Genomic DNA, 14,486 nt, shown 5'->3' with positions numbered 1-14,486 from the left:
AAACATAAAATATACAAAAAATAAAGCAGTGAAAATAATATATTATACTGAAATGTATTAAGAACATTTCAGATCATTGTAGCTACAATTTTCATCTATTTGCATGATATGTTTGTTAATTCTTATTGTGAACTGCCCTTATTTAGTTGGAGGCATTCTAAAAACCTTATTAATTGCATCACCCCTAAAAATACACCTGCATGGTGTATTTTTGATACACCTGCGTGGCAAAATTACAGCTTCAGTCTGCCTGCTCTGCAGGGCTTTGCCACTGACTTATCCCCACAATTCAGGGAGTACTGTTGTATGTACCTCCTTCAACTCCACCATCTGTGCAATTCATCTCACAGAATGACAAGGACAGTAACATCCTCAAGGTCAACTGTACTCAGTACATAAAATATCTGAAGATATATCAAAATATGTCATTCTGACAATTACGGGTATAAAAAATTGTTCAATTTTGTCCAAATGAAAAGAATCTCACAAAATTACAGAGTTGGAGAATGGGATGAACAGAAAGGTAGACTGAGGGAGTTCTTTTTTGGTGATAGAATAGTTCTGAATCTTGACTGTGGTGATAAGTTACAGGAATCTACAAACACACACACACACAAAAGAAAGATAAAAAATGATGAGAACTAAAGAAGGTCTGTCATATAGTTAACAGTAATCCAGTAGTTTCCTGGTCTTGATATTGTTCAATACCTACATAAGATGACTCCATTGGGAGAAGCTTGGTGAAGGTTAATATGACTTTTTGTACTGTATTTGCAACTTCCCATGAGTTCATAATTATTTGGAAAAGAAAAGTCTTAAAGTTACCTTACATATCAATCCCTACATAAATTTCTCTAATTTCAGCCTTTGTAAATACCTAATATAACTGAACTTACAATAAGGACAGGTAATAGATTATATAATCTAGCCCAAGTTGGACCTATCTCTCTAAACTATTGCCAAATTCCTTAGGAAATTTTGTTGTTGGTTTTCTTTGTCCTCTTCAATTTATTGAAGGCCACTGAATCTCAGAACGCTCTCTAGGTCTGACTTAGTCTCTAAATTCTTCACTGTTCCTACTATTTTACTAATCTATTTACTGAATCTCTAGTTGATAAATTCAGCCTCACTATGTCTTTCTTTTCCCTCCTAACTGAGCATACATACCTATTTTAGCCTTAAACTTTAAGCAAGATTTAGCTGGCAATCAACAAATATTTATTTAATACTTAAACCTAAACAATTATTCATTAAAATGTAAATATTAGTGGAACATCTATAAGCAACAAGAAATAAAAGAGATCCATAAGACTATATGCAATAGGGTAACACCTGTGGCTCAACGGGGTAGGGGGTTGGCCCCACATACCAGAGGTGGTAGGTTCGAACCCGGCCCTGGCCAAAAACTGGAAAAAAAAAAAAAAGAAAAAGAATACATGCAATAGAGACATTTCCCTTATTTCTAAATGTAATTCTACTTACATGCCACTGAAAAGAAGGCTATAAGCATCGGTTTGGTGATGTGAAGCCAAGTAATAATAGTTAAATACACGAATCCTGAACACAGTAGAATAAACACAAATACTTAGGAAGAAGATGGAAAGAAAACAAGCAATCTGAAAAAAGACAAAACAAAATAGTTTTTTTTTTAACTAATGGACCTTAAACTAGTACTTCACTATCACAAGCATTATCCTTCATTTCCAGCTAACATTTAAATATAGTAATACAGGATTTTTTAATCTAAGAAAAAAAATTATGAAAAACATCTACATTTCAAACTGTTCAATATCTTAGATCCGTAAGTTCTAAATCACCTCCTAAAGTGAGCCTGTTCTCCCATTCCCTTGCAACTCTTCACATTACAGGCATGAGCCACTGCACCTAGCCTATCTCTGAAGTTTTAATAGTTAAGATAAATTGATAAAACATATGTTTGGAAGTTTTAATAATAACACTGTGGAACACTGTGGGGAACTTCACTGCTTTCATTATTACCACAAAAAATATATGGAAAAAAAGATATAACGGTTAAGATTATACAATGAGCTGACATATAGTTATGACAGATATAAAATAAACTGACCTCAATATAAATATAATTGTATGTTTTTTCTGCCAGCTGTATGAAGACTGCAAAGAGGGATAAGACAGGAGTAGTGCTGAAGAATGTGCACTCTGACCACACAACAATCACAGAGAAGATGGACAGAACCACAGCAAGGATCCTGTAAAACCAGGGTCGCAAAAGGCATTCCCAATACCACTCTGCAAAATAAAATAAAAAATGATTAGGAAAACCATAAAGAAGTAACAGGATATTAACACTGTTTTAAAATATCTCCTAATCAGATACTTAATTACAAAGAGAAAGAGCATTATGGTAGAGGAACCAGCCAACTCCACCCAATCAAACAATCACCAATAAGAGGACAAACTGACATCATGGGCTCCCTGCTACACGAGAAGAACATAACGTGACTGCTGTTGTGCTCCTGTCAAAGATGCAGACGCTCCATCCAATCACATGGAAACATCGAACTCAAGTTCAGGGACATTCAAGAAAGGAACTGGCCTGTACTTGCCAAAGACATCTATGTCACAAAACACCAACAAAGACTGGGGAAACTGTTCCAGAGTAGAGGAGACTAAGGAGACACGACAACTGAATATAATACACGATCCGGAATTTTTTTACAAAGAATATTTCTGTATAATATCTGTAAATAATAGTATGGTAACTATGTTAATTTCCTGATTTTGAAAATGTCTTCATTTTTAGGAAATACACACTGAAACATTAAGGGACAAAGAAATATAATGTCTGGATACAATGCCAAGAGATTAAGTAAAAAATACACATCAGAAGTGTAAAGCAAATGCGTATGGTAAAATGTTAATATTTGAAAACCTGGGTGAAGGGTTTTATGGGACTACTTCATACCATTCTGGTTAAGTCTGAATTCAGGTAAAAATAAAAGTTTAAAAAAACTCAATAAACTGAAAAAGCTATGTTTTTACTTCAATGAAGGGTTGAGCTCCTGACTCACTGTAATTTTTTCTACTCCACTCAGCATAATTCCTGGTGATTTCAATATCCCCATAAGTGATGCTCCTTTTCAATACCCTGGTGTCTCATTTCCTTGACTTCCTCTCTGCCAATGATCTTGTCCTCTATCTCCATTCAATTACTTGTTACCATAGTAATTCCTAAACTTTTTTTTTTTGCAGTTTTTCTTTGGCCAAGGCTGGGTTTGAACCTGCCACCTCCAGCATATGGGGCTGCTGCCCTACTCCTTTGAGCCATAGGCACCACCCTTATTCCTAAACTTTTTAAACCAATATCTTTAACTTTTGCATATAATCTCCTTCTAGTATCCTTGTCTCCAAATCCTGTCTTCATCTAGTACAGAATTTAAACTCCATTGACTATCTCTACCTGGACCAACAACCAATTTATTCTACCTCCTTCGTATTGTTATTTCACACTCTGATATCCTTATTTCTTTCCTTATCGAGCCAGATTCCACAATCTTTGAGGATAGTTACCCTCCAGTATCCCAATTCCTTTGCTCCCTCTTGTTTCACTGTCCTTGCTTAGCTAACACCTGGCTATTCTGAGCCTACACCCATGTAGCTGCACATTGTCAGAGAAAAGACTGTAACTTTGCTACTGGTCTCACTTTAAATTCTTAATCACGAGCTTCAAGCTGGCCCTTAGCACTGCCTAGCTAGCCTACTATAATTCCCCAATTCTTCTTGCATGCCTACTTTCCTAGGCAACTATTTCACACCTTGTCTTCCCTCTTCAAATCTCCAAAATCTCTCTATACCTATTCTCTCAGCATTTCACTGGGAAAATAGAAGGGATCCGAAGAAAAGTTTCCCAAGTTTCTACCACTACACCTCTCACCTACTTAGGTACCTCTATGTATTACCTCCTAATCTAGGGCCATTCTCTGTATTGTTTACTATTCCCCACCTCATCTTTACTGCTGATCAACACAGTCCTAAAAACTGTCTAGTATCTTATCAAATTTTCCTTCTATTCCATCATTCCCATGTGCCCCCAATTCCTGTCAGCTACTACCATTCTCTGTTCCCTTGTGTAGGGGAACACATTCTGGAAATTTTCTACTCTCCCTGTCTCCAATTCCTCTCCTTCTGATTTCTTTTAAACTCCAGTCAGGCTTTTTCACCCTCCTCCACCCCTCATAAACTCCAATGGTAAGGTCTTAGTATCTATGATACTTGATCCATATACAACATCTAAAAAGGTACTTTATGTAGTTTCCTCAAAACTCCTCACTCTCTGAGTTTCCCTTCTGTCTCTAGTCTTTGATGCTAGTTCCTCCTTATCAACCTAATTTCTAAATTCTGGAGTCTTCAGGCTGGGCCCTCAGGCTTTCTCTCCTCTATCTCAACTACATCTTTAGTTATTTTATCCTGACCCATGGCTTACTGTACACTGATGGAATCTTAATTTATATCTGCAGTACAGACTTATCCCCTGAATTCCAATTTATGTAAAAAACTACCACTTCAGCAACCTCATTTATACTTTTGTGTTCATTGTCTGTTCTGTTACTCCACAGGGGATATACACCAAGCACCCAACAACACATAGCATTGATATGCTCCAATAGTTTTTTAATAATGAAAACAGGTACCACATCACTTCTTCATTTAATTAGAAAAATTTCATTGAAGATGTTTTCTAAAATATTTGTTATGGCCATCAAGTCTTCATACTCATGACCAACCAGGGAAGGGAATTAAGTGACTATAACTTTTTGCTTGAATAAATTAGGTAAATGGAAGTTTTAATACTCTAACACAGGGGTGTCCAACCTGTGTTAGGGGGCTGCATGCTGATTTTGTGAGGACTTTTTTTGCTTATCTGTGGGTCAGATATCACAAGAATGATGCACAGACCTCTTTTTTGCTAATCAGTTTTTCTTGGTGTTTGTGTATTTAATGTGTGGCCCCAAACAACTTTTGTTCTTCCAATGTGCATCAGAGAAAAAAAAAGTTGGACACCTCTGCTAACACTTTGGTACTTGCATTAAATTTCTTCACATTCAATCTGATAACATTTAAAAGGAATGTCATAAATAATCCTAAAGGAAAAAAAGATAATGATGACTACAGAGTATAGGCTTTGTAAAGTGGACTAATAAATGTAAATAATTAAAAAGGACTTTTGGGGGCAATATTTCAGTAGTATGTCAAGACTGAAAAGACCTAAGCTTATAATATAAAATTGCTTAAAATTCCAATTATTTTATATGTAGTTATGTGTTGCATAACATTTTGGTTAACAACAGACTGCATATATGACAGTGGCCCCATAAGATTATACCATATTCACACTGTATCTTTTCTATGTTTAGATATGTTTAGATTCACAAATACTTATCATTATGTTACAACTACCTACAATATTCAGTACAGTGATATGTAGTGTAGGTTTGTGGCCTAAGAGCAATAAGCCATCTCACACAGCATAGAAGTGTAGTCGGCTATACTGTTTAGGTCTGTGTAAATAGATTTTATGATACTCACACAACAATGGAATCATCTAACACTACATTTCTCAGAATGTACCCCTGTCGTTAAGAGACATATGATTACACACAGTATGTATCATATAAAATATGTTTGATATATTACATATATTTTCGTATAGAATTTTGAATTATTTATAAAATAACAGTGAAATCTCATTGGTTATATGTTATACATGTATGATAAAATGGTTATTTTGGAAAAAATTTATCATATAGTATAAATCAAATAATTTGAAAAAGTTCAACTGTGCAATGGTTAAAATAGATACTTTTGACCTACAGAAAAATGATCATCAAAAACTCTGAAATTTATATCAAATTACATACCAAATGTAGGATTATAAAAATATTGGATAAATCGATTTTCTGGCTCCGGAGATTGAAAGGTATGAACAAACTGACGAGTAACACTGGTTTCATTTTTCGCTACGTCTTCTAGATAAAATGCTTGCTCCAAAAGAATTTGCCATTGTACTTGAGTTCGACGGTGCCTCTGAACTGAATAAATTACCTAAAAAAGAGAGTAGGAGTAGACCTGATAGTGTTCTGACCCAACAGAAGTTCAACTCTCCTGTAGGGAGCATGTTTTGGTTGCCACAACAACAGGAAAGTGCTAGTAGCATTTACTGGGTTGGGCACCAAGGATGTTAATGCTGCCAAAAGATGCAACAGTTCTAAATAATGTAACCCTTACCCTCAGTGAATAACTCTGTCTCCCCAAATGCTAATAGTTCTATTAGTTCTCTCTACTGAGAACACAAAGTTAAAACACTTCAATGAATAGTAAGATCAAATAATTATAAACCTAACAAAAATCATAAGTAAAATAGCTATAATTAATTAGTAAGGTTACCTGCTTATGTAGTTTTACCAGACTTTTTTCAGTTGGGTAGGTATTATGCTTTTCATCAAAATCTTCATAATCATCCATGTTCCTACCCATTTTTTCCTGATATACTGCAGGGCACTAAAAGGAACAAGTAGATATTTTAGATCTGAATTATAAAAGGATAAAAATTTATTTTTATTAAACATCTTTCATTCTTGGCCATTTCTAATTTTCTCAAAACTCTTTCCTTCCTTTAATGGCATCTCTAGTTAAACTTTTATTGACATTTTCTAGAAAATGTTTTAAAAGATGTATTGAGTTTCTTCTCAACTCTATTTTTTTTACAAGTCTGTTTATTGAAAGGATCTGAAAATAGTAATAAGGCTTTAGACATTTAACAAATTTTCAAGATATTAACAATATGAAAATTTAAGATTTACTTCAAAAATCCAAACCTTTCTAGGTCATTCCAATTTCATGCTGCGTTAGGACTTAACTTTTGCTTTTTTGTTTAGATGAGTAACTGAATTTCAAATTATCACTGGTCTTCTGGGCCTTATTGGTGCCTCTCCTCCTCGTTGTGTGTACAAGTGGGGTCCTCCCTGTGCTCAGTGTCATGGACAGATGCGGGACACGTGAGGGCCCCTCTCTGCTTCAAACGGTGTGCTATTGCCCAGAATCATTCTAAACGTTTTCAGATGCTCATGTTCACAGATGCTAAAGTGGCCAGACAGCATGACCTGCACTTTATAAACATACAAGTCAAGGAAACTGTACCAGGAAACTACGGAAGCACCAAAGGGGTAAAGGAAAGCTGCCACCCGCCTACCCTTTAGACACAAGTCCAGTGAAGGGAAGGCTCTCATCCCTTCCTGTGCTTAACTACTGAATGATGAAAGAGCAATTCTTGAGCAAAACTCAAAGAGCAATTACTCAAAAACAAAGATGCCCACATTTGGGATGCCTGTTAGACAATAACCAAGGCACCACTCCCAAGTGGAAGACACCTGACCTCCCAATGCACACACCCCCTCACACTCTCAAGCAACACCTACTTCTCTGCAAGCCTGGGGCTCCTAGGAATACCCTCAATGTTTTATCTCAAAATTCCCATTTCAATTGTGAAATCAAAGGGCTTACTATCTCCTCAAACACTGATGTCTCTTGGACCATCAGGATTGCGTGCGACTGGACAGAATGGTCCATGAGGACAGAGTCACACAGAACACAAATAATGTAAACATTAGCAGCAGGAAAATCCTTTTCCCCTTTAGCTCTTCATAAAAGCTTGTGCAAGAAAATATGTATATAAGCATTCCAGAAATTTTTGTGTTTTTTTTTTTTTAAGTATATACAGGATTTAAAATATTTGGGAGCTGAAGCTATGTGAGGAATGTGTGCATCAGCCCAAGATGTCTGGCTGCCTCTTGCCCTTGTAATAACAAAAGAAAAAAATTCTATATATGAATTACTACTGGTTTAAGCTTAGTATTTTCATGAAAATGAGTTGAGAAGACCTCAGTCATAGGCTGCTTACATACTTTTCTGATGATTTTGTTATAATATTATATAAATTTACATTTCAAAGGGAAATAAGATTTTTTAAATTACCTTTTTAAGTATTGTGTCAACACATTTTCTCAGTGGATGGTTATACTTGATGCCTTCATTCACTTTACGAACTTCCTATAAAAACAGTAAGGTAAGTAAAAATTTTTCTATTTTTTAAAGATCAGATATTTTAAATAGGAATGTACTATTTGGTAGTGTTAGGCACTATACATTCTCACAAGTTCAATTCAACCTAAGTTGCACAGCATTGCATAGAGTTCCTTTCACTGAATAAAAGTTCTTAAGAAGTAAAAATAGAAGATCACTGAATAGTTACATCTACACCCTTGAACTTTTTCTTACTTTCTAGATTGATCCCTTATCATTTGATTACTTGGTTTAAAAATATCAGTAAACACTATAAAAGTTCATGAAGGATCAGACAAACTTTGTGATCCTTGAAGAACAGGGCTGTGTTCCTCCACTTTACTCATCGTTATCTAAAATACAGTGAAGAAACCATAGGAAGCAGAACTACAAATTTCACAAAGTGCCTACTCCTTTCAATGGAAGAGTACTCCAGAGAAGTCATATCTGATTAACTTCATAGTTGTTTATAAGGAGCATACTCTATGCCAGCCCTGTGGGAGGTGTAAACTTACCATAATCCATACTGCAAGGCTGCGGGAGACATGGAATTGTTGGTCGTTGACTAAAATTACAGTATGGTGATAAGATAATTAAATAAGTAATTTAATAAACATGAAAGGCATAAAAGAGTTAGGGAGAGGAATCTTTAAAACCAACAATTCCTAAGGAATCTCAATATTCTATAATATTCATGAAATTTTAAAAAGTTGGAACCACTCTTCTAGGCAGATGAAACAGCATGTTCACAGCCTGGGAGGCATGAGAGACCTGACCGGGCTATTTAAAAAAAAAAAAAAAAAATTCTGACTATAGGGTTTAGAAGGGCTTTAAGGGATATAAAACTAGAAGCATAGAAACCATCTGGCACATACAAAAAAATTGTGAAAAAATTTTTGTAATATATATTGTATGACAAAGAATCACTATCCTTAAGATGTGAACAGTTTTTACAAATCAATCACAAAACAAGAATATATAAGAAATACAACTGACCAAGAAATATCTGAAAAGATATTCATATGCAAAACAGCTATATATTTTTAAAATGTGAAATCTTTTCGCAAGATTATGGGGAAATCAGTAACAAATGATATCACCTATCTTAGGGTAATTTAGCAATATTTATCAAAATTTAGTATATGCATACTCTATGAGTAATAGGTACCCACAGACACTACTCCGGTCAAGAAACTTAGCTTGATGAGGTAGAGAGACATAAATCAAATAGAAACAGTGTAAAAATTACTCTGGAAGAAAAGTATGGGATGTTCTGAGAGCAAATAATCTAGAAAGGAGACTTTTTGATGAACTGATTACTTAAAATGAGATAAAACAAAATGAGCAGAAGTTAGTCAACCAAAGGGCGGGGCAAGAATATTCCAGACAGTCATCCAGGGACATCACAAACAAAGGCCTTCAAGCCAAAAGGAACAAATTTCTTTAAGGGACTGAACGAAGTCTTGTGTGAATACAGGGAAAAGGAAAGTAAGGGCCCAAGTAGCACTTGATCATACTGGGAAAGCAAAATCAAAATGATCCTCGAAAGTCTTAAGAATGATTTATTTTGAGGTTGATGTGTGAAGCTTAAACACAATAGAGACAAGATCTGACTTGGGTTTTTAAAAGGTTACCTTGAAGCATTATTACACACAATTTTCCTTTACTAAGCTGCCTTAAATTTTGTTGACTTGATAGCACAGATTTATCCTACTTTGAGTATGAACTATACAACCTGTTTATATGTTATATATGAAATAATCATGTTTTCTTTAAATTATTTAGCCATATTAAATAAGTTATGAGACAATTAAATATTAACATTGCTATATCTATTATGAATTTAAGGTTCCTTCAAAAACTGTAATTTTTATAAAATATGGAAAATACTTTAGTTTGCTTTTTCATACAAAATAATGTAACTTTGAGCTCTTTCCTTACTGTGCATAATCAATTCTTTTCTCAATAGGTCAGACAACATCTATGAGGGCAGGCTAACAGGCAGTTTTCAGTGGAAATAAGCTAATTCTCCCTCCCCAAAATAGTCTCTCTAGAAAAATGACAAAAAGTAGAGATGACCTTTTAGGCAATCTAATAAATACCTCTTGAATGGTTCGACATAGCTTGCAAGTTGTTTTTTTTTTTTTTTTGTAGAGACCGAGTCTCACTGTACCGCCCTCGGGTAGAGTGCCGTGGCGTCACACGGCTCACAGCAACCTCTAACTCTTGGGCTTACGCGATTCTCTTGCCTCAGCCTCCCGAGCAGCTGGGACTACAGGCGCCCGCCACAACGCCCGGCTATTTTTTGGTTGCAGTTTCGCTGGGGCTGGGTTTGAACCCGCCACCCTCGGCATATGGGGCTGGCGCCCTACTCACTGAGCCACAGGCGCCGCCCAGCTTGCAAGTTTCATTGACGTTTCAGACAAAAGTAATAGACATATAGATGCGTATATTCATTTCAGAGAGAAACATATCACAGAAATAACAAACTTTTTTATAAAACTGTGTTTAGAGAATTATCTGGATAGCTGAAAAAATTACTACCAAGAAAAAGTAATTAAACTTTGTTATTTCTTAAATATAATCAAAACCAGTATATTTTAAGTTTTCTGTCAAATTAAACTATTCATATTTTTGCTCTGTGCTTTCTTCCTATAGTACATTCTGCGTACCTCCAACAGACTAATTGTCCTGAACCACATATAGAATCATGTCTCCTCCTCACTTGCAAAATGTCAAAGATTCCTCACTGCTTTCAAAATGTAGCTCAGACTTTCAGTACGGTATTCAGGGTCCTGCTATAGCTTTACCTTTCCAACATAAACTTTATGCTCAAATTAACTTGGCTTTAAAACTTCCTGATATCTGATTAGAATGTTATCAGCTATCAAAATTTTACCCATAAAGGACTTTTTATACAATTTTCTACTTTAAAGACTTAGTACCCTAACGGCCAGTTCTGCATAGCACTTTACATGGCAGGAAGACAGGAAATATTTATTAAATGATAAGTAAATTTTCTCTTCAAGTTTATAAGTTTCAGATATTGAGAAAAGCAGACAGAATCCCAAAATACCATGGAATACATGGCCAAAAAAACCTATAGCTGAGAAACCATGCATTTGCTTTTTTGGCTGGGGAGGCTCAAAGTTCTCTTGCTATCTAGTGCTATTTTCAAAACATCTATTATGAAATGAGTGGTATCTTATCTAAAATTTTTAAAGTCCTCATACTTTAAACCTATGAATACAATATTAAAATAGCACAGAAGTCACCAAAGCCAGGCTTTAATTTTCCACATTTTATTACTAAGTAGAAGGCTCCTACTTAACAACAAACAATAAAAAAATTATTTTATTCAGTTATGTGTATTAAAGAATCTTCCTAGCAAAATTCAGAGCTTCAGTAATAACTGAGTTTATATTTGTTGCAGAAATACTAAATAAACTGGTGAAAACCAAATTCCTCAAATCTGAAACAACTAAATTCAATACTAACATTTGGAGAGAACACTATCAAATTTAAAATATTTTCTTTTATTAAATATAATTATATTACCACATACAAATTTTCAAATATTTCAATTTTTTCCAAAAAATTCCAACTTCAAACATCAAATATAAAAATTGCCAAATATAAATTATATTCATTCAAAAGATGTAATAGCCATTCATCATAAGACTGAGGAAATGTAATAGAATACTACCTACAGATTTGCTCCTACATTTTGAATCTATTTATTTATTTTGTAGAGAATAAATACTTAAAAGCAAATATAAAGATTTCTAATCATAGTATATACTCATTTGTTCATTCATTTATTCCTTTACAAACATGTAGTGGCTCATGCCCATATCAGCACTTTGTGAGGATGAGGGGGGAGCATCACTTGAGGTCAAGAGGTTCAACTTAAGGCCTAGAGTTTAACATTACAATGAGCTATAATCATGCCACTATATTCCATCCTAGATAATAGAGTGAGACCCTCTTTAAAAAAGGTTATTAAAAGGAATCAGACAATTGCTACATAAAAATATTAAGCAATAATAATAATAATGCAAAGAAAGTAACATTCACATTGTCAAATAAGAGTATGTCTATTATAGAATGCTTTGACTCTGAGATTCATCAGTTAACTTAATTTTTTTTTTAAGTATCAAAAAAAAACAACTAATATTTATAAATTAAAGTAAAAGATAATTTCAAAAAACAGATCATGCTAAATCTTATAGACAATAGAAAAAGAAGAAATACATCAAAATCGTCCTACTTGATCTGGGGTACACCTGATATTAATGTTGGAGAAAATATATTATTATAATGGAGAAATTACAAACGTATGTCACTTATAAATGAGGATGCAATATCCTAAACAACATATTAACATGTTGAGTTAAAAATTAATGTTCAAGTAATATGCTTTGGTCAAAATTAAAACCAATTTATGTGAAGATTAGTCACTATTTTCTTTTCTTTTTTACACCCTTCCTTCAACTTTTAGCCTCCAGAACTATGAGCCAATAAATACCTATTGTTTAAGTCACCTAGTTTGTGGTAGTTTTGTTACAGCAGCCATAAGAAGCTAATACACAGAGTTCTCCTGAAGAGTTCTCACTTATGTAAAGACTTGAAAATGAAGCAGGAATTAGCTGAAGAGAGTCCTAAAAAAAGCATTCTAAGAGTTTGGGAGCAGCATGCTCAAAGACTAAAAACAGAGGCAATGAGGATAAGGATTAAGAGTAGAGACTTTCGGGTGGCGCCTGTGGCTCAAGGAGTAGGGCGCTGGTCCCATATGCCTGAGGTGGCAGGTTCAAACCCAGCCCCTGCCAAAAAAAAAAAAAAAAAGAGTAGAGACTTTCAAACCAGATCAAATCCAGACCAGCACCTGCTCTATACTGGAACACATCTACATTCACTCATTTATTTACTGGCTATGTCTGTTTTCACGCTGTAAGGATAGAGTAGATGTGACAGAGACTGTATGTCACACAAAGCCTAAAATATTAGCACATGGCCATTTACAGAAAATATTTATCAGTCCCTGTTAAGTAGGAACTAAAGTTAGACAGCCCAGCTGTATCATTTAGTGGCTGTGTGAACATAGGAAAGTTACTTAATCTCTCTATGCCTTGTTTTCTTCAATTATAAAATAGGAATTTTAAAAAAAACCATCTCTCTTATAAAGTTATAAGAATTAAATGTATTAACAAAGTGCTTTAGACAAATATTAAGTCTCTATAATTGTTTGCTATAATTATCATGACTAAATTTGAAGAATCAAAGTTAAGTGTTAGGCAAATATTAAGTCTATAGAATTATTATTTCATCATCATTAGCAAGTTTGAAAAACTAAAATTGACCAGTGTGAAGAAAACAGAGGCTTCAGATCAGGCTGGGGAGCTAACATGGATCAATTTTTTTTTTTTTAGTCTGCATTCTCAGCATTTTAAAGTTTATTCTAACATGAGTGGAAAGCATTCAACAAGAGGTTTTAATTTGGAAAGTAACATCATTAAAGTGGCAGTCTTCCCATGGGAGTGAAAAATGTAACTATAATAATCTCTCTTTAAATCCATAACAACATTATTACTTAAGGTAGCAAATTTTTATCATGTTATATATTTTTATGTACATTATTGAAAGTTATACTTTCAACAACTTGTGAAGCTGGTTCAAGTCATCTGCATTTTACAAGTAAAATGAAGTGCCTTATTGAGATTACAGATAGGAAAGAAAACTTACAGATTCAAACTCCCATGAAAATTGTTATTTAAGAGGTTTCCAGACTTGGTGAGATTACCTTGGGTCAAACTTTCAGGGAGAAGTATCCTCTGAGCACTATTTTCATTTCTACTAGGGTAGTTAGGGCAATCACATAACTTATCATTTAATCTGGGAGACTTTTGAAAAAAAGGGCCATTAGTAAAAGCTACTCCAAGACAACAGGCATAGTCCTACACTATTAGATATATTTCCCTTGAATCTTTGTCATGAGGCTAAACTGCCAATAAGAAGTCACCCTGGATTAGACAATCCTGAAAGATTGCACACCACCAAATTTGCAGGCTGAAGACCATCAATGTGCTACCAAAAAAACCCTGAAAGTGAGAAAAAAGAAATGTACACAACTTGGTGACTATTGTTAGTAAGGTGCAAACTTCCTTACCTCCATCACATCCTCTAAATTCTCTTCTGCATCTGCTTTCTCTGTCATCAGTTTCGCTGCCTTAAAATAAGTTTTCATAAGCAGATAACCCCTTTTTGCTCCATTCCAGTATGACCGAGGAATTTCCACCAAGCCATACCCCAACAGCAATACAAGAAGAAAGAGACCCCATGTATTTGCAGCAGCTATCCCAATTGTCTGAAGCTGATTCCTAAGACAAAAA

At 34.6% G+C, this 14,486-nt stretch overlaps 1 protein-coding gene across 2 annotated transcripts in view; it reads right to left on the bottom strand.

Moving 5' to 3' along the window:
- LMBRD2 (LMBR1 domain containing 2) overlaps positions 1–14,486 on the bottom strand; it is a 47,824-nt gene that overhangs the window by 20,885 nt on the left and 12,453 nt on the right. For both annotated transcript variants that reach the window (XM_053592223.1, XM_053592224.1), the window contains exons 6-11: positions 14,264–14,474; positions 8,011–8,085; positions 6,424–6,537; positions 5,898–6,081; positions 2,087–2,268; positions 1,483–1,616 (exon numbers count right to left, since the gene is read on the bottom strand). In XM_053592223.1, the coding sequence (XP_053448198.1) occupies positions 1,483–1,616; positions 2,087–2,268; positions 5,898–6,081; positions 6,424–6,537; positions 8,011–8,085; positions 14,264–14,474 (900 nt within the window). The remainder of the gene's footprint in view (positions 1–1,482; positions 1,617–2,086; positions 2,269–5,897; positions 6,082–6,423; positions 6,538–8,010; positions 8,086–14,263; positions 14,475–14,486) is intronic.

Source organism: Nycticebus coucang, chromosome 1 (genome assembly GCF_027406575.1).
Source record: "Nycticebus coucang isolate mNycCou1 chromosome 1, mNycCou1.pri, whole genome shotgun sequence".
NCBI lineage: Eukaryota > Metazoa > Chordata > Mammalia > Primates > Lorisidae > Nycticebus > Nycticebus coucang.
This window is presented reverse-complemented; position numbering and strand designations above follow the sequence as displayed.